Raw genomic sequence first — 27,477 nt, forward strand, 5'->3', positions numbered from 1 at the left:
AGCGGAAGCGCGGCCGCTGTGGCGCTGCCATGTTGAGCAGCCTCCTCCTCTCCACCTCCACCTCCTCCTCCTCCGCCGCCGCCGCCGCCGCCGCCGCAGCCCCAGCCGCCGCCGCTTGTGCTTTGTTGTCGGCTCCATGTAGTTGGGGGCCCGGGGGAGGGAGGAGGGGAGGGGGGCGGGCGGGGGAGAGAGAGCGAGGAGAGAGAGAGGGGGGAAAAAAAGAGAGGGAGAGGGAGGCGAGCAGGCAGGAAGAGCGAGCGGGCGCTGTGAGGAGCCGCAAAAAGACCAGGCCGCCGGGCCTGAGGAGAGAGAGAGAGGGAGGCACCATTTATATATATATCTATATCTTATAACTCTTATCTATCTATATACAGAAGGCACTATTTTTTATTTTTTAAAAAAACATATATATATATAACCTTCCGTATTCCCGGCCGCCGCCGCCGCTTCCAAAGCCATGGAAGCCAATTGGACCGCGTTCCTCTTTCAGGTGAGGGGAGAAAAGACGACCACCCTCTTCAAAAACCAACCCCCCCCCAGCACCGCGCGCGCACTTCTGAAAAGCCCCCCCCCTCCTTAAATGTCCCCGCCTCTCCCTCCCCCAACCCCCCTCCCTCCCTCCCGCCCGCGCTTGCCTGCCTCCCCCCCCCCCCCGCACAAGGCACCCCGCGCAACCCTCCCCGCCAGGCCCTGATTCTTCTTGCAAAGGGCCGGCTCGCTCTGTCAGCAGCATCGGCGGCGGGCGACCCCCCCCCCGAAGAATAGCCGCGCGCAAGGGGGGGCGGAATAGCGGGAGGGAGAGGGAGGGAGGGGAATGTAGCTGCTCTCTACGGCGCTGTGGGAGGCCGGCTATAGCGCGCTCGCTCTCCCTCTTTCTCTCTTTTCTCTCCTCTCTCCCGCACCCTCCCCCCCCCGCAGCCTCCTGCGTCCGAAACAGCAGCCCCGCCACTACCGAAAAACAAACACAAACCTGTTTTGCGGAGGTGGATTTCCTCTCCCCCCCCCCCAATACTTTGCTGGTTGGGGTTTTTTTGTGTGTGTGTCCATTTTTTCTTCCCAAAGAAGAAGGAATTCGAGCTCTCTCCTTTTTTTAATTTGGGGAGTGGTGGCTGCCCTCCGCTCTCCCGTCTACTCATCGTATTTGCTCAGATATTGGTGGCCGAGGTTTCTTTTTTTAAGGGGACCATTAAGTGTTTTCTCCCCCACCCATTGATCTGGAGTCCCCCCCCCCCCATCTTGGGCTCATATCGGAGGCTTTTAAGGGGAACAAAACCTCTTCCTATATATATTATTGTACTTCTTGGTGCTTCTGTGCTTTTTCTCATCTTGTGCTCAAGTATCCGTGCCCCTTTATATGTTAAAATCCTTGACACATTAGTTTTCCTTTCTCCCCACCCCACCGGATTTTTCTACTGATATATATGTGTGTGTGCATGCTCTTAGTTCTTTTTTATGTTCTAATTGTTTACGATTTTAATTAATCTCCCCTCCCCTTGCATATCCCTCTCCTCACTCACATTTTCAGCTGCTGCATTCTTTGGCTCCCCCCCAGTTCTTTAGGACTCATTTACTAATTTTCCCTCTTTCCTCCATGAGCTTCTCTGTGCACATTCTCTTGCTCCTTCCCTTGCCACCACATTTTCTGCTGCATTCTTTATTCCAACTCCCTCCAGTTCTTTAGGATGTTTAACTAACTGCCTGCTATGAGATTCTCTGTACACTCTACTTTCTTCTCTCCCCTCAACTCTTTTTGCATTTTTCATCTCTTCCCCTACCCCGTGTTTAATTGGGAATCTTAAATTATTTTTCTCTCCTCACTCCCACAATGGAAAATAGGATTTTCTGCATACTTTTCATTCACTTCAATCTCCTCTACATCTTGTGTTTTTGAGCTGCTTATTTTTCTCCCTCAATACTTCTGCTGCTTTGGGACTCCTTAACTAATCCTTACCATGTCCTCTCTACCCCCTCTAAAGATCTCGACACCTTTTACTCCCCATGCTCCTAGTAGTTTTTGGTCTGCATTATTTCTCTTGTCCCAAGATACTTTTGCTACCTTTTATTATTAAAAATAAGTGCTGGCTCCCTCCCCCTTGCCCCATTTATTTTGCTTTTATGTTTTCTTTGGTGCTTTATTTGCATTTATCCCTCCTTTTATTCCCATCATCCGCACTTTCCCTTTAGTCTTTTAAGGTGCAATAGGGCCTTATGTGTGTATGTGTGTGTTCTGAAACTAACGGCTACTCTGGAATTTCTTACTTTGTAAGTTGCTGCTACTTTGGCCGCCCTTACCCCCAGCATGTTACCTTTAACTGTTCCCTCTCTTTTTTTTAACCATGTTTTTGGTGGTGCCAATTTTACTGATTTTTCATTATTTTTCTGTCCTGCAAATCATTGATCTTTTGCCCCTCCTTACTTTGGCTAGTGGAATTCTGTATTCCTCCCCTTCTTTGCCCTCCTCTGTTGTTTTCCAGTTTTGAACTGAGCTACTAATTCTTGTTCCCTAAACAATTATGCTCTTCCACCTTTTGCAACTTTGTCCTCCCATTTTTACTACTTTTTTTTGCCCTCATATTTTTCTATCTGCTGTGCCTCCTGGTTCCTTCTCCGTCTTTCTGTTCCCTCTACCTTTTTTCTTTGTTTTCCCCCTCAGTTTTTACCATGTACTTTTAAAGCATATTTTTTCTTTAAAGATTTATCACTTTCTCCAGTTTCTCCTGTTTCCTCTCCCTTTTTTCTAAAGATGTGTATTCACATGTTTCATTTCCTCTTAGCCCATTCTTCAAAAAATTGTCACTTTCTCTACCCTTTTGTTCTGCTCTCCTACTTTAAATTACTATTCTCTTATCCCTTCTCCCTTATTCTGTGTCCTCTCTGTTACTCTGTCACATACAGCCCTTCTACTTACCCCCTGGGTTTTTACTATTCTTCTGTTAGGAAAGTAGTCCACTGTCTCCTGAAAATTATTTGTAAGCGGTTCTTTGGACAAGTCTTAAGGACAAATTATATTTTAATTTCCACGCCTAACCCTCTTTATTGGGATATAGGTCAGGAATCCCCTTACCTGCATGTGGAATCAAATACTGGGCTTCTTTGAGGAGAGAGCATGTTGATAATGTAGCTGGAATTTGTTGACTTAATAAGAAAATGTTGGGACAAACCATCTGGGGTGGGGGCAGGATATGTTCAGGTCCTAATCAATTTACTAGTCTGCAGTTTTGATTTCAAAGAATACTTGCCCATGATATTTTTCAAGGGATTGCTCTCTAAAACCAGGGCCTGAGTGAACGATGAACGTGTCTTCTGTTAAGCAGCTCTCCTTGCTTAAACCCCTTTGAAAAACAAAACTCCCATTAACTGCTTTTTCTTAAAAAGATGCCAGAATAATGTAGTCAAAATGATGCCATATAGCCTACAACTTGAGTCACTTAAAAGCATTAATATTCTGTAAGGAATGCAGCATGCCAAGCTACTTCCTCCTTAAATCTACAATCCAAGTGAGAACCTAGATTACAAACCATTCCCCTTTTTTAGCTTGGAAAAAGTAAACTAATTACAATACCTCTTCTCCCCCTCTTTCTTGAAGGTAAAATAATCCTCTCTGCAAATTACAAGTCTGCGTCATTTTCCCACTGAGTCTTCTGTTCTCTTTAAAATACAAAGCATGACTCCAGTTTGAAAACATGAAGCGAAGGAATAAATCTGAGGCAAATGCACTGCAGTCTTTCTCTTCTAAAGGAAAATAGTCACCCAAGTACAAAGATGAGTCATTCGCTTAGGTGCCCAGTCTTTGGATGCAGGCTTAAAAAATCCTCTTGAAAACAGAATCTGTTTGAGCTTATGATAACTAAGAGCTCTTGTGTGACTTTTATCTTTGAATACAAGGAATGAAATGTTTTACCATAGGCAGATTCTAGCAGTGATACATCTGCAGTCCAATGATGGGTTTGATTATTTTCCCTGTTTAGAGATTTGAACATTGTTAATCTCCTTAGTGAATCATAGGTTATAAGATACATTTTTTCTTCTCTTTACCAACCTCTACTCCCTTGGCTTCTTTCCATAATAACCACTTGAAGGAATGATTATTGTGAAAATATATGTTAGGACCTTAATGGCTGTCTCACAGTTATACTTCACTTGACTTTTACTGCTTAGCTAAATAATTTGGTACAGCATTTCAGAGTTGGGGTAAAAATTAATCTTATGAGGAGGTCAACTTCATAAAAATATGCTAATGTCAATTAGTGTGCATGATGGATTTCCCCCCACTTTTTAAAGGTTTTTGATCTTGTTCATGTGTTGAAAATGCCCTGCTCTGAAGCAAGGTGGAGGTTTTAAGCCTGAGTAACTTTTGCCTACACACTGGTGTCTGAGCTTATGTATATGTTAAAGCAGATTTTATAGCTGCCTAGGAAGTACACGTTGCATGTTTAATATGGGGGGAAAGATAACCCATCTAATAATGCAACCAAGGTATGACTCACTTATGATAATTGGTTGCTCTGACATCAAGGCTTCAGTGCAAAAAACTTTGCTTCTGGCAATGAAAGTTCACAATGCCAAATCCTTCCACCCTGGGTCATGAAACTGTTTTGTTTTCTATCACAGAAATCACAGTAATAGAAAGAAAATCATGAGCTGTTGATTTGAATCCCAGGCTAAATAAAAACTACACTGCAAGTGAATGAAAATGACTTAACAAAAGATAGTCAAATGCTCATGCCCTCATTTACCATTTAGCCCCTGATCCTTTTTTAGAAGGCCTTAATGCAAGAGATCAGTAGGAATCACAGAAACCATTGCTTTTGGCAGAAAAGGGACATTGATTTAGCAGTTTCAGCAAACTCTTAGCAAGGTGAGATACCCAGGTCTTAAAGTACATATCCTTGTTCAAATTACTTTTATAGCAGAAAGCTTTATGAGTATATAGAGTTCAGCCATCTTGACAGTTACGTAGGTTTTGTGTTAACAGAATGAACCTAGCCTCCCTCAGACTTTCACGTTCCCCCTTGCTTGGTGGGGCTGCAAGGAAGAGTTTGGAAGCTTCCACTTCAATTTCAGATAAACCACAGTTTAGTCTTATTATCTGAACCCTAAATCTTACTGGTGATTAGTGAAAGCATGGCAGCCTCTTTTAACTATGGTTTGAAATTAGATTGTTTCTATTAACCATAGTAAAATAATTCAGTTTTTCAAGATGTAGATAAAATGGCAAGTTGCTGGTAATAAAAGAGGGCCTAAATGTCTTCTCATGGTTGCATGGGTTGGGGAGAAGAGTGTGCAAGTCCAGAGAGAAGCTAGGCTTGTTCTAATGATGCTAAACCATAGTTTCTTGCTGGGTCCACACAAACCCAAAAGCTTTAAAAGGCTCTTATTCAAGTGTGGTTTCTTGAATCTTGTCTGAAGGATTTGTGTTCCATTTTGAACTGATATGTTTGTGCCTTGATAATGTGATTTAGGTTAGGTGCCTTGGGCCAAATCTTTCCCTTCCATTATTTTTTATTGGTGCCTCAGTTACCAACAGAGGTAAAGGGAAGGGCATGGAAGCAGATGTAGGAGCTGTGCTAATCACTAACAGGCTACTTTGATAGAGGTGGCTATGGCCCTGGCCCCCTGCTGAGAACTGCTTCCAGGCTGCCATCGTAGATAATGTGTGCAGTGTATTAAAATATGTAAAAACTTTGTATGAAGATAATTGGGCTCCGAATGCTTACTGTCTTCAGTTTTTTTGTGTAGAGCCTACAGGAAAATATACATACAGTAAAAGAGTTAAAGCTTGTCTGAGTTGGGTTTCCAGTGGTTGCATCCTTGGCTGCAATTGTTTTACAGGGTCACTATGATATTTTAGTTGAAATCTTGATGAAAAGTGGAACCTTGTGTTGGGTTCACGCTCTGGTCATCCAGCCTCCAATCCCTGCTATATTAAAGATGCCTGTGAGCTATTCTAACAGGCTCAAGAGCCTTTCTGGGGCAAAAAAGGTTCTGTGCAATTCATACAAAATTGGGCACTCAAATTACCTATCCTTGGAAAGTACCTCCCCCCCCCCCCAAGAACAACACAGTGCCATTTATCTTCAGTGAGCAATCATTTCAAAGGTGGCGGTTGGAAAAAGGTTGCAGCCATTTTTGGTCTCAATAAACTCAGATGCTGCATCTGACAGACGTACTTGCACAGGCTTTTTTCTTTCTTGCTTTTGGAGGGATGTGCTACTGATCGTGAATTAGTAATTAGTGACTTGCATGTGCTGCTTTATGCTTTGCTGATTTTATTGTATTGTTGTGGGTGGCTTTTATTGAATTTTGGGGTTGTAATATTTTAATTTGGTTTTTAATTCTATGTCGGCTACAGAAGTACATTTACTAGGTAAATAAGTGAAATAAATAAATGTTAAAAACAAACCTGACAGCAACAGCTAACTTCATAATAATGGGAGGCTGGACTCTCCTAAGCCCATCTTTTCAGCTTGGAATATAGTGGAGGACTCTGTAAGGACAGAAATGTCTCCTCTTTGAGCCTTGCTGAAAGTGGCCAGAGGTGCTATCTAATTTCTAAGCCATGTGCAGATGGAGTAGAGAATGGCAGAAAGGTGGACAGAGATGCTGAAATATTTGGGAACTTCTCTTGTCACTTCCTGCACTCTGCGCCTGGTGGGATACTTGTAATGGCTTGTGGACCTGATGCAAAACCATGTTGTGGATGACCCCCTGGCTGTTCCTTGTATATGAGGTGGGTTAGCTGGTTTAAGTCAGACTATCTCAAGTGAAAATATATGGTTGAAATTGTGCAACTCATGAGAGGGTTTAGACTTTGTTTTCCTCTGAAATAAGCTATCCAGGTGTTTCAGAACCAGCCTATGCTATCCAGAGAGCCCAGTTCTCACAAGGCTCGTGCAGGCCTCTAGTGTGAGCATAACATGGCCTGGATTTACTCACTCAGCATGCCTTGCAAGTCTCCTTAAACTATTTCTAGTAGCAAAAGTTTGTGAAAGGCTTTGTTTTTCACTTTAGTACTTGATGGAGTGCCTCTAGACATGAACTGCAGAGGGAACTGCAGAGGTTCTTTCAAAACATGGTTGTTTAACTCAGCTTCAATAAGAACCATTTCAACGCTGGATTCTGATTCAGACTAAAAATGTATGACTAATTTTGCTTAATCCCAACTATCGAAAAGCAAATGACAGTGCAGCTCATACAGCGTGAAAGGAAACAAGCCTCAATTTTTTTCTTACCTCTATAGACAAAATTTAAATAAACTGTACTGGTAACAATAATTTGGCCAGTTGAAGAGAACCTGTAGGGTCTGATTCCAGTAGGAGCAAGAGTACAGGCAAACTGTTCATTCCTGGGAAATGACATAGTGTGTACAGTTGTCTTTCTCTGCAGTCATTCAGGGTCAACTTGTACTCTGGCAAGTTTTAAGAAGTCTCTGCTTGAATTCTCCTCAGTCCTATACAGTGAGACCCATTTATGGTTTTAAAATACGTTACTTTGAAAACAAGCTTAGTACAACTTAGATTTGTTAAGGTTGCCAAATCTTACATAGTACCCCTAGATAACACTCGAGTATGGCTGGAATCCACCCCACGCCCCTTCTTAAGCAGAGTCATGGAATACTTGGGCAACTGTACATGGGATCTCTTTTGTCTTCATGCTGGGCAAGTGAGGTTCAAAACTGGGATACAGCTAGCACCTATTCTCACATCTCCCTTGGTTTATTATTCTGTCTGATACAGAGCACTGTCAAAAGCTCTCATTAAATTCCGAGAAACAGGGCCACGCATACACGCCTTAAGCACAGGTTAGCATGCGTTTGAAAAGTTGCTCATCTGAGAATATTTCTCTTGTGAGCTCTTTTTAACATTGCAAAGTGAGAAATCCAACCAAATGTCATGTCCTCTCCTACCTTTGCTCCCTCTATAGAAGTGTCATTCAGCTAGAACTATTCTCTTTGTCCTTGAGCCCAGCTTGTTTGTGCTCTCCATGGCATCCAGGTGATATGGCTTGCAGGCCATAGACCCATTATGGATTTAGAAGTGAAGCCTCTTGGGTTGTCACCAGATCCTCGATATTTGCCGATCTAAAATCTGTTCCCCAAGGAGCTGCTGACAGAATAAGAAGTACATCTCTTATTTTCACCTGTCTTCAGCCTGGAATGCCTTAGTCATTGTGTTACTAAATATATACATGTCAGAAGGTGTGAGTTCCCCGTACATGCTCCTTGTGTTTAGTTCCAGCATGGACAAGTTATTACAAGTACAACTGACTTGGTTGTACTGTCTGTCTGGCGGGCTCATGGTTGGCTTTCAGAAGCAGCCTTCCTGTCAGTGGACTGGTGTCGACAGTTGTGTTATCCTCCATGTAATGTATCCACAATCTAATAGAGCAGACTGGGCATTATAATTGTATTTGTAACTTGTAGTTAACCAAATAGGCTGCCATTAAGATAGGGATCATGTAATATGTTGAGCAGCATGGCATACACCCAGTCATTAGCTGCAAGAATTGCTCCCCTCAGGAATTAAAAAAAATGGTTTGCTGAAACGTGCACCTTACTATATCCGCCTGATGAACGCCTGTATTTAGAAAGCAAGTGGCTTATCTTCCTTTTGGGGAAATTACTGTGGGTGGGATTATATAACTCTAATGTCCATTTGCCTCAGTTCTTATGTTGGGGATTTGCTCTTGTGTTTATAGTGGGAAAGAATAGCATAGTAAAAAGGTGGAAACTTCAGTGGTTTTGCAGGTGACATTGCTATTTAAGTTGGCCAGCAATTTACTTTAAGAACACACTCCTGGTGGTTCAACAATGGCAACAACAAAATATTTGCTCCCCCCATTATATGGCTGAAATGAAGAAAGCTAGGAGTAGGGGAGGGGATCTTTTTGTGGAAGGACTGAAAGTTCTGTCAGTTGTACTGTATTAAAAACAAGTTATTGGGTTTAGAGTGTTTTAATTCTAAGTGTGTCTTTTGTTCTGGTTGAGGATTTGGGGTTTTACTAAAAAAAAGAAAAAGGAGATCCTGCATGTCTTAAGTCTGCCTACCTATATTCTAGGAGTATGCTTGGTTCAAGCAGGTTTAGTGATGAAGTCGAATAGTGAATACCTTGGGTTACAAACACTTTGGGTTATAGACTCTGCTAACCCAGAAGTAGTACCTCGGGTTAAGAACTTTACCTCAGAGTGAGAACAGAAATCGTGCAGTGGCTGCACAACCGCAGTGGGAGGCCCCATTAGCTAAAGTGGTACCTCAGGTTAAGATTGGTTTCAGGTTAAAAACGGACCTCCAGAACGAATTAAGTACGTAACCAGAGGTACCACTGGAGTGATAATAAACGTAAGGCATAACCTCATGGTCTAAGTATTTGTTCCTCCAGCCCAGTGCAGTCTGCTCTAATGGGCAGCTGCTCTCCAGAAATTCAGGCAGACATCTTTCCCATCACTAGTTGCCTGAGATCTTACTTGGCAATGCTAGAAATTGAACTAGATACCCTCTGCAATGCAAAGCTTGTGGTCTGCAACTCTCTTTCTCTTTTCTGGGATCCTTGGAAATTTCCCTGGAATCTTCTGCAACCCATAGCCATTCCTTAGCACTTCAGTCAAAATGGGAAAAGTCCACTGAAGAGAAAAAGTTTGAACACCCTGTTGTTGTTGTTGTTGTTTGTTTGTTTGTTTGTTTGTTTGTTTGTTATATCACTTTTCATCACAAAAGAGTAACCCAAAGCAAATTACAAAAACTGTGGCAGTCTGAATGGGCAGCCTACATGAGACTCTCTGGGTCAGACCAATTATATGCAAATCTGTTCTTCTAATCTCAGTGGAACTTATTTTCAGTAAGTATTTGAGAACAGTGACCTAAAAAAAATGTTTTAGCTGCAATTTTCAATCCTTTCTGCCTATTTTCTATTATTTAGGATGACTTGCTCTTTAAAAAAAGTTCAGTTCATCAGCATTCAGTCTGCATAAATATACTTTCCAATAATCAGCAATAAGAGAAACTATTTTATTAATATTTTGAAACAGTTCAAGACGTGTCACACAATAAAATGGGTTCTGTAGTGAATTTTACTACTGCTGAGTTGCATTGAGCTTGCCTTCTGCTTTAACTTTATTTCTAGCCTGAAGGATACTGCATGTCCTAATTGCTGTAGTCAATGCATTGGTAACCTCGATGCTGGATAACTGTAACACACACTGTGTAGGGGCTGCCCTTGGGCCTGGTTCAGAAGCTTCAGCTGGTGCAGAATGCTATGACTACATTGCTGATGGAGGCATCTGGCTGACAGCATGTGATACCAATGTTAAAGTATATTCACAGGCTTCCCATCTACAGCCAAACCAGGTTCAATGTCTTTGTATTGATTTACAAAGTTCTGAACAACTTAGGTCCAGGCTACTTTAGGGACCACCTGAACCCTTATATCCCAGCTCAGTCACTTCAGTCATCTGCTGGAGTGTGATAGAACCATAGAATTGTAGAGTTGGAAGGGACCCCAAGGGTCATTTGTGCAACTGCCTGCAATGCAGGAATTTCAACTACAGCATCCATGACAGATGGCCATCCAACCTCTGCTTAAAAACCTCCAATGAAGGAGAGTCCACAACCTCCTGAGGGAGTCTGTTCCACTGTAAAACAGCTTTTACTGTCAGAAAGATGCTCCTGATGTGTCACCAACTGTGTTGGTGAGGTTCATTTGACAAGAAGCAAAGCCTTTAGTGGCACCAGCCCAGTATTCTGGAATGCTCTGCCAAAAGAGATTCAGCAGGCTCCTTCAGTTTCAAACTTTAAATGCCTGCTGAAAACTTTCCTATTCCATCAGACTTATGTAGGCAGTTACGAATACATCTTTCCACAATAGTTAGCTGATCTTGATTTTAACTTTTTGTATGCTTTTTATTGTATTGTTTTACATGCAATTGTTTTAAACAGCTCTGATATACTTTTATGAATAAAGTAGAATATACCTGTGCAATCAGTATTACTTTCCTTTCTCTTGGATAAGTTTGTCCCTTCAGGTGCTAGATGGACCAATACCCCACTTTCCAAGTAAGATTGGCTCCTACAATTAAAATCCATACAAAATCCACCCCCAGTTGATAACGTACAAAAATGTGGCTTTGGGCTGAGTAAGTACAGAGGACAGTTGTATTAAGTAACAGGTGAGGCGGACCAAACATTACTTGTTATTCCTGGCCTGTTAGCCAGTTGAGGATCAACATTCTGATCCCATTGGTGGCCGTGTGGGTGGCTTTCTTAATGGAGCATGGATTAGGATTTTGATGTCTTGGGAGGTGTATTGGAAGACTTTGGAATTTTGACATTCCCAGCACTTTCGGCAAATGAATTAGTCTGAAATATGAGATGAAAGCACACTACATTATAGTCATACTTTGGATCTTGAACACCTTGGCTTCCGAACAAATGGGCTCCCGAACGATTGAAACCCGGAAGTGAGCGTTCCGGTTTTTGAACGATTTTCAGAAGCTGGATGTCCAGCGTGGCTTCTGGTTGGCTGCAGGAGCTTCCTTCAGCCAATCGGAAGCCACACTTTGGTTTCCAAATGTTTTGGAAATTGAACAGACTTCTGGAACGGATTCTGTTCGACTTCCAAGGTATGACTGTATATAGTATACAGCCCTCCTGGCCTTCCTCTCAGCTGCAGAGCACAAGGGAGTTAGTCAGAAGTGCAGCCCTGACTAGCTGTTTCTGTAGGCTCTCCTGCTCTATACATGTTCTGTGGTGGTTCATACTCTTAGCTTTCCCTCAAACCCGGAAGTTTGATACTGGTTGCTATTTAAAATGCATACAGTAAACAAAAGCAAATGCCTAAACCAGTACTTAAACTGCACTCTTCCATTTATTAGCCTGAGGGTGGGGAACCTCTGGCCCATCTATAGGCAATTTTGACCAAGCCACACCTACTTGTCAGTCACCTGTTTTGGTATTAAAGGCTCTATCAGCTGATCAGCCGAGCTTCAAAGTACTGCACAGCACTTTGAAATCCTGATTATCAGTAGATATCTGTGCATCACGGCACTGCAATGTCATTTGCAATGTCAGATGATTGATAGATGAGCAGCCCCCACATGTCAAATTCAGCCCAGGGGGGTGGGTTGGGGAGCTAAGGATCCAGTTACCCACTCCAGCACTAGCTATAGCAAGTTTCCAGTACTTCATATCAGTATAAAGAAGATTTTATGAACTGCTTTCACCTGCTTCCTAAAAATAGAAATTGACGAGTTTAGGTGGATCTCCTGGAGGAGGTAATTCTTTAAAAGGTGTGCCACAAACTGCTGGCTGGCTGTACATGAGAACAAGATTCATTTGTTAAGACAGGTTTCTTGCTTACAGTGTCAAAAATTTGAAAGCACATTGACTGACTGATGACTTGAAAATGAAACAACTTTAGTCACGCCTGTGGTAAAACTTGGATGTCTTGCAGAGTTGCTTGTCCCTTCTGTTTGCTCAGTCCGTATAACTTGCATTCAATTCTTGTGTCAGGCTTCCTAACTCTTGCTAATGTGTGTGGGGCAGGAGGGGAGAGGAAATTAAAAACCTGAATTTTGGTGGTGGTAGTATAAATTAGCAAGGTAAGATATGTACAGATTTGCTTTCAGTGTTCTCTGTGTGCAGCTTGAATCCTTTTGTTGCCTTGTATGTGCACAGTCCTACACATTAAGGGCCATTTGAACATTAGGAGCTGGGCCCCCTCAAATCTGTTCCAGTGAAGGGCAGCTCTTTCCTTTCAAATTAAACCCTACCAGATTAGGTAATGCGTGGAATTTACCATCTCAACAGGTTTCTGAGCAGTCTTCCCTTATCAAAGCTAAGTAGTGCGTTTGTAAGTTACAAATGAATATTTCTGTTTTTAGGCACACGAAGCATCACATCACCAACAGCAGGCAGCCCAGAACAGTTTGCTGCCACTCCTGAGCTCTGCTGTTGAGCCCCCCGACCAGAAACCAATTTTACCATTACCAATAACACAGAAACCTCAGCCCCCACCGGAAACGCTAAAAGATACCATAGTCGGGATTAAAAAGGAGAAACCGAAAACCTCCTTTGTGTGCACATACTGCAGCAAGGCCTTCAGGGACAGCTACCATTTGAGGCGCCATGAATCCTGCCACACAGGGATAAAGTTAGTGTCACGGCCAAAGAAAGCTCCTGCAACGATGGTGCCCCTAATCTCGACCATCGCAGGTGACAACAACCGGTCAACGCTGGTTTCGACCATCGCAGGTATCCTCTCAACTGTCACTACGTCTTCCTCCGCCACCAACCCAAGCAGCAGTGCTGGTGCCACGGCCATGCCGGTGACGCAGACGGCGAAGAAGCCCAGTAAGCCTGTCAAAAAGAACCACGCCTGTGAGATGTGTGGCAAGGCCTTCCGTGACGTCTACCACCTCAACAGGCACAAGCTGTCCCACTCAGATGAGAAGCCTTTTGAGTGCCCAATTTGCAATCAACGTTTCAAAAGGAAGGACCGCATGACCTATCACGTGAGGTCTCATGAGGGTGGCATCACCAAACCCTACACCTGTGGTGTTTGTGGAAAAGGCTTTTCGAGGTACCATGTAGAAAATCCCAGGCGAGCTCAAGTATTGGATTTTCATTCCGTGTTCGCGCGGGGGGTGGGGGTGGGAAGGGGCCGTAAGGAAAGTGAGTGTGGGAGGCGGGGTGGGGTGGGGGAGGGGACAGTGACCCTTCTTGGGTCTTAAAATCTGAATCTAAAGGCAATTTTGCAAGTGATAGGACATGCTGCCTGTGAATTTAAAACAAAAATTATTTATGTTGGTCTGCATTGGACCTTGCATGAGCAGGCCATGGATGGAGATCTTAAAACAACTCATTTTATACAGACCAGGAAGAGTACCAATCTAGCAATATTGGGGAAGCAGAGATTCTGTTCTATTTGGATGATCTCCAGTTCTAATAGCTAGTAGATCTTTCTCTTAAAAAGAGAATTATACCAATGGGGTATACCCCATTTATACCATTGCGGGGGGGGGGGATTATTTTTTTTCTAGGCATACCTGCAAATAATCACAGGCAAGCCGTGTGACCTCTTTGAGGAATGCACTTAGAATGCTGCTTATAGGGAAGTATGGATTTGAAAGATTTGGGTGGTTGGTTAATCGTTTATTGTGGAGGATGTTGGGTTTTATAAATGACCTACACTGTGTTATGTGTAACAATGTGTTCTCTTTGTGTCTCTACTTTTTTCTTTCTTATACAGGCCTGATCACTTAAGTTGTCATGTTAAACACGTTCATTCCACAGAGAGGCCCTTCAAATGCCAAGTAAGGGGTTTGGTGATCTACAGTGCTAAATTTATTTGCTGTCTGCTAAACTGCTTCACACAAGAGTCTGGATTTGGATGTCATAGGGGCTCTTTGAATTGGAAATAATGGGGTGTTGAGAACCAGATTGGGTCGCATTATGGATCCTTGGAATCTCACCTTTAGGTTGCATCAGTAGGGCTTCACCTTGCTTTAGAGCACTCTTTCAGCTTATCTCCATGAGGCGACTTTGGCTAAGTGCTGAAATGGCCCAGAAGTCTTTTTGCAGTGTAGGTGAAAAAGCACAAGGGAGAGAGAAGCTCCCGCTTCTGGTAGCAGCTTCCTTGATCTCGGGCTGACTTTGGTAGCCAGCCCAAAGCGGTTGGGTCATGTCTGTGCCATTATGCTAAGCTTGGCATGTCACAGAAGAGCACTGTAAGTTCAAGGTGAATCTCTTCCCCTTTCCCAGCTTCAGAGCATGAACTTAATAAACTCACCAAAGCAGGGACACTTAACTGTCATAAGAGAAAGTGAAAGAACCATAGCTCAGTAGTGAAGCATCTTCCTTAAATTCAGAAATTCCCAAATTCAATCTCTGGCATTTCCAGGTATGACAGATGAATCAATGCTCTGTCTTAGTAGAAGGCAGCTTCCCATGTTCCTAATCTGTGGACCATTGTTAGGTGTGTTAGGTCCATAGACTGTCTGCACGGGCCCCAACCATTCCAGTGTCTATACGAGGTGTATATGGGTGTGAGCGCATTTTAATACTGTCATTGTAAGCTGCTTAGATAACGTTTGTTCTTCAACATGAATGCATGTACATGAATGCATTTAATGAGTGAATAAAATGTGTAGCTATGTTTACTTGGCTGAATGTACATGCCCCAAATGTTCTTGATAGAAGCATGAATGTATTTTTGTCTCTGTATTTGAGCAGGACTGTACACGTGGATTACCTGAGTGTCTTGTTTTGCTGTCTTAAACATGTTAACTTCACTGTTTCCTCCAGTGGAATGGAAAATGTCCTCCATCCTGAGACCATATCTAGTCTTAGTTCAGTAAGCACATTCTAAGGCATTTTCAGCAAATATTGCCAGTTCTAGCCCCAGTATTGAAAACAATTTCTTGTGACAAAAGTTAGCTAGGAACCAAAGTCAGACTTGCAAATATCTGTTTGCAAATAGGAATCTCCTTCAGCTGACTGATTAAGCTTTTGTAAACTGAAGGAATAGTTGTGTTCTTTTTTCCCACTTGCAACTTGTTACTGTGCCATAAATGACAACCTGCATGCATATGTAGGCAGACTAGCAATTATTTTTGTATTGGCTAATAACTTGTCAAGTAGTTTACAAGGTTGAGCTTAAAGGCAAGCAAAATGGCTAAGTTGATTGAACAGTTGGCTGTTCTTCTGTCTTGCTTCATCTGTGCAAGACTGAGCTTGTTCTCCATGACTCAGCTATGGCCAGCTAGTGTTTTGAATTAAAAGGAATGACTCTTCATGCTTTGTGCTTAGTTTTTGTCTTGATTTTTATTTAACTAAATGTAGCTGAACAGTGGAAAAATCATAAGCAGGAGTGTTGGCAGAAAACAATACAAGAGACCACCTGTGTGGTCTCTTGCATTTATAAGCCCCATGGCAGTTTGGTATGTGAGACTGTCTTGCTATCAAAACACAAAAGTCCCACTTTTGTCCTCTTTAAGTATTACTCAGCTCTATGACGTGAGTATGCTGTTCAGTGTTTGGATAATGGGTACATCAGTTAAGAGACGGTTGGAACCATAGTTGGTATCCAGTTCATAGAATCCCAGAATGTATTTAGATTGGGCTTTTATCGGCTGCATCTTCATACAGTACTGCCTTCATACTAACCAGCTGCAAAAGCGTACTTCGGTGGCTAAGCATGTTAGGCCTGGTAGATGTGCTAAACTCCCAAACCACTTCATGGTTCACATAGTTGAGTGGCATTATACGCACACAGATTCTTTCCAGAAAGAAGGAGAGGAAGGATTCTAGCCTATATTGCAAATAATTCGTGTGCAGGAGGATTCAGTCATGATACTCTCCCCTGCTGTCTTCCCACTCTGGGCAGTCTAAAGTTGTACAGTCCAGATACAGGTTTACAATTTTACTTGTGTTTTAACAAATTAAGTGCTGCATCCCGTTTACACATACTGTGATCGATATGACTGCTGGGGTGGGGTGGGGAGCAGCCATACTGGTTGGGCTACAAATGAAAGGGGTCTTCCTTCACTGTGTATACTTACGGGGAGGAATACTGCTATGCTTTAATTGCACGTCAGAAGGGTTTGAACTAAATCTCAAATTTCAGTTCCTCCTTTGTGGGGTGTAAGGACTGATGGTGTATTAATAATAAGAATATACCTAAAATTAGCATTCATTGGTGTAAGGGTACCTGCCCCAAACCTTCTGTTTCCCTCCATGTAGACTTGCACGGCTGCCTTTGCCACCAAAGACAGGCTGCGGACACACATGGTGCGCCATGAAGGAAAGGTGTCATGTAACATCTGTGGTAAACTTCTGAGCGCGGCGTATATTACCAGCCACTTAAAGACTCATGGGCAAAGCCAAAGTATCAACTGTAATACCTGTAAACAAGGCATCAATAAAAGTAAGTGGACACCCCCTTTTTTCAAAACAGTCTTTCAAAGTACTCTTTAGCATCAGCTATATGTAGTGTATGTGTGGCATGCTTAAAATATAAAATACATGCTGTAGCTCAGGCATAGGCAGACTCGGCCCTCCAGATGTTTTGGGACTACATCTCCTATCGTCCCTAGCTAACAGGACCGGTGGTGAGGGGATGATGGGAGTTGTAGTCCCAAAACATCTGGAGGGCCGAGTTTGCCTATGCCTGCTGTAGCTTATGTGAGAAATGGCGGGGAATTGTAGTCAAACAAATGGTACTTGCAAGGAAAGGAATTTCTGTATTACACTGGAGTTTGCACCAATTTTTCTTTCCTTACCTCAGTCGATCTCAAACATTGCCAGGCCTTACCCAAAGCTCTTTGAAGTTGGTGGAAAGCATCCCATTGATTTTAGCAGGCCCTGAATTGTCGCTTCAAAGTTCTTGGCATGCTAGAGCTGATGACTAAACAAGTTTTTTTAAACAAAGCATTCATCCTGATGGAGTTTTTAGGGCACTGAAGATAAATCTTGGTTGTTGCAGCTGAAATGCCCAGTCATGTTTAGCAGTGCAGATAATGAAGACATTTCCTCCTCTAAAACAGCTACATGAGAATGGAATTTTCAGTGGATCGTAAAGGAGTTAGGGGTCCAGCAGCTCACTTCAGTTCATCTTTTGAAGGATTTTCATAAAACAACAAATGTTTTCATTTTTTCCCTTCTGTTGTCTGTGAAAAAGCTTGAAGGCACGTAATAGCTATGGGGAAAGCAAGATAAGAAATTTATAGGATCAAATTGTTCATCACATAATAGGTTTTGATTGTCAGAATTTGCTAATCCAAACATAGGTTTATAAATAACAATTTGTGGTGAGTAAGAATGGACAGGAGTTGTCACTTACAAGATTTGGCCTATACATGCAGTAGAATGAGAAGGTAGAGATCTGAAGTGGTACAGTAGGCTGTGTCACATCATTGAGTGGCATTTTTGAATGCTAGTTAAAAATAAATAACACTTCAGACAGAAAACTGGCACAAGAAGAAGCAGACTGCAGTAGATCCATCTCCCTGATATTCTTTGGTAGAGGGGGTTATTTGCAGAGAAAGTTTTACTATCAGTACTAAAAGACCTCCCATCTTCCACCTGTTGTCTAAAAGTAGTAAGTCCAGTCTACCAGCTCAGAAATCTTTTGCCTCATTCTATTTGCATGTGTAGATGAGACAGGACTAATAAGATGTGGGTTAGTAACTTTCATAGGTTTATGAGTATGGCTGACTAAGAACTAATAAACCTACAAAATAAGTGATAACCTACCAGATTGAAGGAAAATAATTATGTGTGTTGTTGCCCAGTCTCCTCAGATACTAGAGGCAAGAGTCAGTCATGGATTAGCAGTCTGCAAGAAAGGTTTCTGTATTGCCCTTCCTCATAACTCCTGTTCTTCCCCAATAACTTCAAAAGGGCTGCTTCAGAATATATATATTTATTTGTGATACCATTGCAACAATCCAGTAAGGATCGATTCAGACTTAGCTAGTGGTCAGCTCCATGGCTTGGCAGGGGGACTTGAAGCAGGTTTTCCCATCTCCAAACTGTAGCCTGTACTCACCACATAGGCTCTGTTGCTTTCCCTCCTTTGCCTGTGTCTCCCCCATTCTTTCACCTTCTCTGTTTGTCCACATACCCCTTTCCACATTGTGAGTGCAAAAGAAGTCTTTTGGTGCAGATAAATGGTATCTTGTGTTAAATTATGCAAAGTTGCTTCACTCACATTCCTCTTAATTGCAGAATTTGGGTTTTTCAAGCAAGAAAATCTGCACCTCCCTGCTTGTGAGTAGCAATTGTCTAAAATCAATATTGTTAGTGTGTTAGGCTGGAAATGCATGATGCAGTAACTGATAACCTGACTTTATTAAGATACTAAGTTTTTTGTTGATATGGACTGCTTTGCATGTTAAACTATGACTTAACACAAATGAGCAACCACTGTACAAATCAGAGCTGCGCCCCTCTTCTTTGCTGTGCTGGAAGGACACAAACCAAGTGTTGGCTTAAGTCTTATGTGCACCCAGGGCCCTTGATTGGTTCCTCTCCAAACAAGTCACAAGAATAATCCAAAGAAGATATTCCTCGTTCTTATTTGTTTGGAGAGAAACAAGCCACAGTCACTGATGTGCATGTAACACTAAACTAGTGTTTATATATGTTTTCTTCTGGCTTTGCAAAAGAGAGGAGGTGGGACAGGTGCAGTTTGAGCAGCATGCACTAGCACACCTGTTTATTCCTAGTAAGCCATAGTTGCTTAACTCCTGCTTGCCGTTATGAATGAACCAGGCTACTGAGAGTTGTTGTATCTAACTAAGGCCTACTCAGAGAGGACCCATTGAAATCGGTGCTCCTAAATTAGCCATGTCTATTAACATCATTGGGTCTACTCTGAGTAGGACTAGCTTTGGATACCACCCTGAGCCCTTGTACAAGCCATGGTGGCATAGGTTTCCAGTTTCCCCCATAAATGATTGCAGCCAATCTGTCCTGCAGTGCAGTCTGTCAATGCAGCTAGGCCACCTTCCATCCATCTGCTTTATCCACAACTGTGGTCACTGTAGAAGGAACAGCTGCGCACACTTGGCCACTCTGTGCACACTTTAGTCAGAAGTGGTCGTTTTGACACAACTACATTATGGAACTCCCTGTTGGCAGAGACGGTATACCTGCAGTTGCTGCATGTTCGGAAAGCAGCTGGGTCTCTTCCAGTGGGAAGGTCTGTTAAAACTTATTTGTTCTTGCTCTTAATCACAAGGACTTAAGGAGGGTAACATCCACTCTGTATAAAGTAGACAGGTCAGTGTCCCTTAAAGAACTCCTGATCTAAGATGAACAAATTGGACCCATGAAATGAGAGGCAGTGGGAGGCTATGTTTGTCCCAGTCATTTCAGCAGCACACTTAAAGGTGAGGGTTTCGTCTCCTAGTTCTTCTCCAGTTTGTTAAATGGCTGGGTTTGAAGCTTTATACAGCTGTCCTAGCAGAGGTGATGTTGGAAGTGTTAAAATTATTCGCATACAACGGCTTCTGTTCAAAATCATGAAGGGATAGTTTTATGGAAATGCAAATCTTCCAAAACCCAAATCCACTTTCGTCAAGAGTTGCCAGACTTCAACAAAATTATTCCTTTTGATGAAAACTCTAACATGCATCTGTATATATGTGTCTCTCTTAAAAAATATTTGGCTGGAATAGCATGCATGAACGAAGAGAGTAACAACCAGAAGCAGCAGCAACAGCAGCAACAGCAGCAGCCACAACAGCATGTCACAAACTGGCCTGGAAAACAGGTAGAGACCCTGAGATTATGGGAAGAAGCTGTTAAAGCAAGGAAGAAAGGTAAAAATCTATGCCCTTAGAATGTTGTTAAGTGATGCTATTGGTGATAGATCAAATTCACAATAACACTTGTGTCATGGCAGCAGCCACTAGATAATCTGGCATTCCCTCCTGCCATTGCCAATCAGACTCACAATAGGTCCTTACTGCTTAATCACCTCAAGCAATTGCCCAATTATGAGAGCCAGGCTGGGAGGCATTAGTCCTATTATGTGTTAGCAAGTCACCTGTCAGCGTGGTCTGCTGCTTAAATAAAAAATGTGAGCTCTTGCTCCAGTGTTTAGAATCGGGGACATATAGAAAACTTTGATTTAAAACCTTTTATGGCAATTTCTTTTGTAAAGCTATGAACTCTAGTGATAGAATTAAGACCAGTCAGAGGCATACTAAAAAAAGAAGTTACAAGTCCTTCATCAGAGAACTAGTTTCTGGGTTCCCCATGGAGAATTCTCAGCAACTTTGGAAAGCCAGAGAAGTTAAATGGCATAAAGCCACAGTGTAGATATTCTCAATTTTGATGTCAGGTTGCTCTAAGTTGGCTAGGAAGGCATCTGGCCTAGGTTTCTTGACCTTGTTACCAATCTCATCCCACTTGCTTTTTATTCCCATCTTGTCTTTCACTTGACATTTTAACAACTTTCTGTTGCTTTCTTGTGTGATTAGTTGCAAAACAAAAAAAAGTGGTATGTTCTCTTCTTGCCAGGGTGACTCCATGACCTGCTGTAGGCTGAGCTGGTCACTCAGTTGCCTTTTTTGTAGCTCATTTTTGTCTTAACTTTATAACGCACACAAGTAAGCCAAGGAAGTGTTGGCTGACCATTGGAGGATAATGACATAACTCATCTAATGGAGTCTGTTACTAATTCTTCTCCACACTTGAGCTTCTAATGGTGGCCCTTTTGTTTCAGATACATTTTTTTCTTAAAATAATATGAAAAGTCTTTCTATTCTATGTCTTGCGGTGGTTTCCATACAAGGAAGTAGCAGTGACCTAATGCAGTGAAAATCAGTGCCAGATTTAAAAAATCTTTGTTTAAATGCAGGTAATAGTGGCCTAGTTTGCACATATGTTAAGTCATGGCTTGTTAAACCATGATTTGTTGGCTTGTCTGATCCCCTCAGCAGCTTAACTATGGTTTGTTAATTGCCAAGAAACCACATTCTGAAGCCATAGTTCGCTGGCTAAGTTTTGTTTTGACACTGTTTTGACATTGCGTGCAAATCGAGTACCTTTCCTTAACCATGGTTTGTTCAGCCACTGCAACCTAGATGCTTGCCAAGCTACAAAGACAGAAGGCAAGTGTAGCTAGGGAAAGAAAACAAATTCTTGAGAAGGAACACATATTTTGTTAGATTGCCTGTGGAACAACTCTTGGTTTGTTAGCCAAACAAGGGTTTTGGGTTATGGGTGAACTAGGCCAGTATAATATATACGTGGTGTTTTTGCATGAATAGAAGCTACAGAACAACTCTTGGTTACAGGTCCATTTTGATACTTCTCCTTCCATCCACGCTAACTTTTTCAACTATTGTTGATCAGTGTACTTCCTTAAAGAACATTACTGTAGTAGAAGTCTTGTAGATAATGATCATGTGGCAATGTCCAGTTTTTATTAGGATTAATGAGTATATTGTTATCCTTATTATTTGGATTTTTGTGTTGTACACCAAAGAAATCTGGCAATTATAACAAACCATCCAGGTGTTCCTCTTGCATTATTCTGCTTTCAGAGTTACAGTAGATACAGTAGATTCCATAATTATAATTTCTGGGCCACTAGAACACACTCTGACACACACACGTCTTACCAAGCTTTCTTCTAATTTCCCTTTGAAAAAGCTAAGACTTCTTGGGATGCTGAATCCTGAACACTAAATCCCACTCTTTCTAGTGAAATATGTAGCAATATTTAATCTTATAATCCTGTTCCTCCAATGGCAGCATGCACAGCTTCATGCTAATTTGGCTTCACAGATAAATTGAGAATGTAACTGGTTCAAGGTTATTACTCAATTTTATGATTGACTAGGGATTTGAACCTGGGTTCCCCCAATGCAAATCCAGGTTGCTGATGTATATGATCCTGACATGCTCTTAATGCTTAATGCATAGAGTCTTCCTTAGGACCCAGAGTTTCCCTTCCTTCCCAAATAAAGGTGTGTTGAGGTGAACTCCAGTTCCTCAATAACTGACATCATATTTTAGCCCCACCAAACACCTGCATTTCTTTCTTGTGTTGCCATTTCCTCCTTCATCTTCCTCTGGTGCTTATGGTGGCTGCTGGCATCTTAATTTTCATTGCCCTATTTTTTATGAATTGTGCATGCACACAGTACCAGGGAACCTGGGGTTGGAGAGACTGTTCTTAGAGTTGTAGCTGGGTGGGGACCTGTGGAATGCTGAACTCTCTATAGGGTGCAAAGACTGAACTGGGAGAGAAACCCCCGCAACCTAGGAACAGGGATGGTTTGACAACTTGGTGGAAACTGAGCCTGCAATTGCATGAATGGCCGACTTTCTTGGGCAAGAAGCAGAAGGCATTGGCCATTTCTTAAGGCAGTTTTAACCATTGATTTTTGGAAGACAGAGTTTTCACACATGATGTAGACCGAGCATTTTTATACCTCAGAATGCAAGAAAAGGGAATGTCAAGAAAAGAAACCATTCAAATAATTTTTGCCTGGCTGTGGAGATAGCATGAGAAAGGATGGCCAGAGTGCGAGTGAAAAGTACTTCAGTCTTAATCGATTCTGAACCACTTGCACAAAAGGAACAAAAGTTGCATTCCATTGAGAAGTGGAACCCATTGGCTCTGCTGCAGAAACACCAGCCACAGCACAAAGCAGCCCAGTGAACAAACGGAAAGATCTGACTTCAGGATGCATCCTGTCTTGGCTTCTTGGGACATAAGTCAGGATGTGCTCATCCCAGAGGTACCAGGAAGCCTGGATGCCCTACTTGTGTTTGCTTCTTTTTCTCTTGCACTGTTAAAGTCTGGGTGCTCCTTAATTCATTTTCTCTTGTGATGGCAAGTCACATTGGTGCACACTGAATTATTGGCACCTAGGTTCCAACAGTTATAAATGCAGGGCAGTATTGTGCATGCAGAGTATCCTAAGGAATGTGATGGTCAGGACTGGAGTGCTGGCAGCTTCTGTATGCAATAGGTGGCAGATCAGGGCACGATGAGAGGCTGTAGGTCAGTTGAAAAACCCCATGCTTCACAGGTGGCAGATGTCAGATTCAACCCGTGGCATCTTAAGTTTAAAAAATCTCAAATTTCCTGAGCTTGAAAAGTCCCCTGGTTCTCTGAATACTTTGTATGTGGCTGCTAGTAAGAGTAGATAGTATGGGATAGATTTTTGCCTCACAGTTTGAGAGCCTATGTTGCCTGAGAACACTTGGCTTTGGTTAGAAATTTTAAAGTGAGACATGACAGTTTCATGCTCGTGTGTAAATGCAGCCACCTCGGTTATACTAGAGAGTAGGGGGAAACTAGAGAAATGTAATTGAATGGCTTAATTGCAACACCTTTCCTCCACCTCCAATTTTGATTGCAGAAAGTCAACAGACACTGAGGCCAACTTCAGTCAAGCAAGGTAGGGTCAGATACATTTATATAGCTTGTATGGTAAGACCAGACCCTTGGCTCTCTTAGAATCTAATTCCCCAGATACAGTTCCTCCACATTTGTGGATTACAAGGCGGCAGTTTCCAGACTCTGACAATAACACTAGCTGCCTGTCACTAAGAACTAAGCACCCTGGGGAATTGTATAGGGGCTAGAGCCCTGTCTACCCAAGCACCTTTTGCCCCTGCCAGTCTTTTCTTAATCTCACCCTCCCTAGTTGTGCAGTGTGAGACCCACCTTTTGAAGGGTGGGATACAGTCTGTCTGTTGTGCAGCTGAGCTATAGCATGGCACAACCAAGGCTTCACGCAAGTTGCTACCTGAAAGAGATTCTGGCTTTGATGCACTAGCAAGTCTGTGAACAACTTTATGCCTTGGCTTTATGCCTGGAGCTTGCCTAAGTTGAGGTTTCCAAGAGCAGCTAGCTGTTTGTTTTCATGCCATAACTAGAGGAGTTAGTTGCACATCCTTTTCTTTTCCCCCTGTATGTGAGCATAAGTATTCTATGGCTAGCCAGCAGGTGGTGCTGATATACTAGAGGTATTTACCTCTACCATGTACGCTTCCTGCTTATTCTCCCCACACAGTTAGCCCCAAGGGTCCTTCTGGTGTACAGTATAAGCCTAACTCTTTGTCAAAATTCTAAAGGAAACACTGGTGTGTAACTTTTAGCCAACCTGAAAAGCTATGTGCCCAGTGGGGTTTGATGCACACACCTTACTGACTGGGGTGTTGTAGTAATTTAGTAAGAAGTTACACTTACTAAATTATTCCGCCAACTGTGGTTTAAATTGATCTTAAGCAGGTAAATAGTGAAACCAGCTTTATGTATTGGTCCCTAATAATGACTTTTTAAAACCTTCACAGAATGTCAGTACAACTTTGAGAAGGCTATAGAGTACGTACCATTCGGTATGTACACTCTCCTCTACTTATAATGTTCCTCATGAGAGGATTTTCTGCTAATACTGTGCTGTTTTTATGAACAAATCCCCCTTTTATATTTTAAAAAAGAACTTTCAAAGGAAATGTATTTAATTCAGATGAATTGCATGATTGAAGTTAACCTAGGCTGTAGAATTAATTGTATTTAATGATCTTATTCCCAAGTTGATGCTGTTTGAGGATACTTAACTGTTGCAGAGAGAGAACTGAGAATTTGTTGACTGCCATTAGTTTTCTAAAAAAAAAATCCAGTGGTTTTGCCAGATTACCAGGAAACCTGAGAATAGCTGCAGGTTGATGGTTAATTTGTTGGCCTGCAAGCACTCCGTAGCCATTGGCTGAGCTGCTGTGAGGGGATCAAAACATTCTCTCTGCTCAGGAGTGAACTGTCAGCAATGAGGGCCTGGAGCTGGAAGGGACCGTGTGTTGCAGTGGGAAGGGATACTTAGAGATGGAGGGCTGGCTTTGCAAGAGTACAGGTATGAACCCACAAAAAATTGCAGTAAGGTTTATGTAATGGACTAGCCATCCATTATTTAATGGACCCTTCTAAGGACTGCCCGGCCAGGGGTTCAGAGTCTTCTCTGGGGTGTCTTTAATTTTAATGTTTAGGAAAAAAACAACCTTTGGTCTCTTTTTATATCTCTTTCTTGTTTTTTAGAAGCTGCTAACCTGTGCCAAACGTCCACTGCTGCCACTACGCCTGTGACTCTTTCTACTCCCTTCAATATAACTTCCTCAGTGGCATCTGGGACCATCACCAACCCAGTCACAGTGGCTGCTGCAATGAACATGAGAAGCCCAGTCAATGTATCAAGCGCAGTTAACATCTCCAGCCCGATGAGCCTAGGCCACCCTGTCACCATTACCAGTCCGTTGTCTATGACCTCTCCGTTAACACTCACCACACCTGTTAATTTACCAACTTCAGTAACTGCTCCAGTGAACATAGCACATCCGGTCACTATAACCTCACCCATGAACCTCCCGACGCCAATGACATTAGCTGGTCCATTAAATATAGCAATGAGGCCAGTGGAGAGCATGCCTTTCCTTCCCCAGGCATTGCCAACCTCTCCCCCATGGTAAAAACAAGCAAACAAAAACTCACAGCAGTATTAAAAAGAGGAATGAAAAGCAAGTCCTTACCAGCAATTATATTTTTGTTTCGTTTGTTTTTGTTTCGTTTTAGTTAACAGCGGTAATGAAACCAGGCTAATTCAGCTGGGGCAAAAATAATAATAATAATCATGCACAGTTTTTAAAAATGGAAAACTATTATAGTGTCTCTGTTTAGTTAGCTGGCTGTTGATCTATATTACTGGACCACATTTGTTTCCTTCAAGCTGGCAGTGATGTTGGAAGAGGAACAGATCGGAGTTGAATCCAGTCATTTTTTTAAAAAATAAATAAATCAGCATTGCTGATAGCCCTGGAAATTGCGAATGAAGAAACAGTTTTAATCTAATGAAGAAACGGTTTTAACCTGAACACTAGAAGGCTTAAGAAAGGCCCTCCATATTATCATAGGATGGAGATGGATCACTTGCCAGCTCTGTGTCCCTCTGATTCAGAACGTAGTGTTTGTAGTGTTGTTTTTTTAAGTAAATGCATTACATGGTCCTTTTTTTGTTTTGTTTAAGAAAATGCATTTTGAGTAATTATGCATTTTACCTTTTGGGAATATGATAATTTCAGGCCGAATTCCCTATGGGAAAAGTGATACCAGCTCTGATATGCAAAGCATATGGTAACTTATCATTCTACCTGCAACATATACATAACTAGGGATTGTGACCTGATATTTGGAGATGTAAATACTACGAGACATATTACCCTAAGGGAATATAACATCATATTCAACATTAAAAAGGAGAAAAAAAACTGTTCAATGTTTGGCAAGGAACAGCTGTGGCTGGTGGAAGAGGATTTGAAACCTACACAAGCATGGTCTCTGCTCAAAACCCAGTTGGGACTCTTTCGGAAGAGCAAATAATGGGCTTTGGAACACAGAAAAACAATGCTTTAAGCTAGAAGACTGTGGAGATGCTGGGGTATGATGTATGTATGCCCCCCCCATTCTCCCAATCAGAACCTGCTGACTGTGTTGACAAAGGAGAGCAGGTGTTGTTCACTAGAAGTTTTTTGTCTTATATTATAAAATGATATACAGTTTTTATTCTAACCACTAACTAGTTAGGATGCCCCTTCAGGACAAGCCAAGTGTGCATCTTATTGTTTTGTGTTCTTTTCTTTTTTTAAAGCCCCTTTCTTCCCTTCTCCTTAATCAAGTGTTGTGCAGATCTCTTCAACTTTGTAAATATTTGCAGGAGAACCCCCCCCCCAAAAAAAATCATTTTTACTTTTAGTTAATTGTGTTAACCCATAGTTATCAATTTGTGGGGGGTTTCCCAGTAACTATCTGACCTATCCAGTGAAGGAGAACTGCCCCTTTCCCCCACCCGATGGTCTCATTTTTTTTTTTTTAAATATACAGCTACACGTTTCTTTCAACTTTTTTTATCTGTACTTAAAAAGTAGGATGGAAAATCTAGGGAAGAGGTTACTTTTTTAGGCTATCATG

General features: G+C 42.1%; 1 protein-coding gene across 6 annotated transcripts; it reads left to right on the top strand.

Moving 5' to 3' along the window:
• The first annotated feature begins 177 nt into the window (after positions 1 to 177).
• VEZF1 (vascular endothelial zinc finger 1) lies at positions 178 to 27,370 on the top strand. Of its 6 annotated transcripts, none has more exons than XM_080983027.1 (9): positions 179 to 490; positions 12,875 to 13,593; positions 14,242 to 14,305; positions 16,734 to 16,917; positions 18,720 to 18,761; positions 20,174 to 20,317; positions 23,879 to 23,917; positions 24,816 to 24,860; positions 25,555 to 27,370. In XM_080983027.1, the coding sequence occupies exons 1-9, from the start codon at positions 458 to 460 to the stop codon at positions 25,980 to 25,982; spliced, it is 1,698 nt and encodes a 565-aa protein (XP_080839153.1). In that variant the 5' UTR covers positions 179 to 457; the 3' UTR covers positions 25,983 to 27,370. The 6 variants fall into 6 exon arrangements, with proteins under 6 accessions (XP_080839156.1, XP_080839155.1, XP_080839157.1 ...); XM_080983028.1 differs by having other exon boundaries at positions 12,875 to 13,572; XM_080983030.1 differs by lacking the exon at positions 24,816 to 24,860 and having other exon boundaries at positions 178 to 490.
• The last annotated feature ends 107 nt before the right edge of the window (positions 27,371 to 27,477 follow it).

The sequence above is a fragment of the Podarcis pityusensis genome, assembly GCF_964106645.2.
Source record: "Podarcis pityusensis genome assembly, chromosome: 15".
NCBI lineage: Eukaryota > Metazoa > Chordata > Lepidosauria > Squamata > Lacertidae > Podarcis > Podarcis pityusensis.

Coding starts and splice junctions, on each gene's coding strand:
- VEZF1 (XM_080983027.1), top strand. CDS start 458: ATGGAAGCCAATTGGACCGCGTTCCTCTTTCAG. Junction 14,306..16,733: donor AGAGGCCCTTCAAATGCCAA/GTAAGGGGTTTG, acceptor CCCTCCATGTAG/ACTTGCACGGCTGCCTTTGC. Junction 16,918..18,719: donor TAAACAAGGCATCAATAAAA/GTAAGTGGACAC, acceptor TCTTAATTGCAG/AATTTGGGTTTTTCAAGCAA.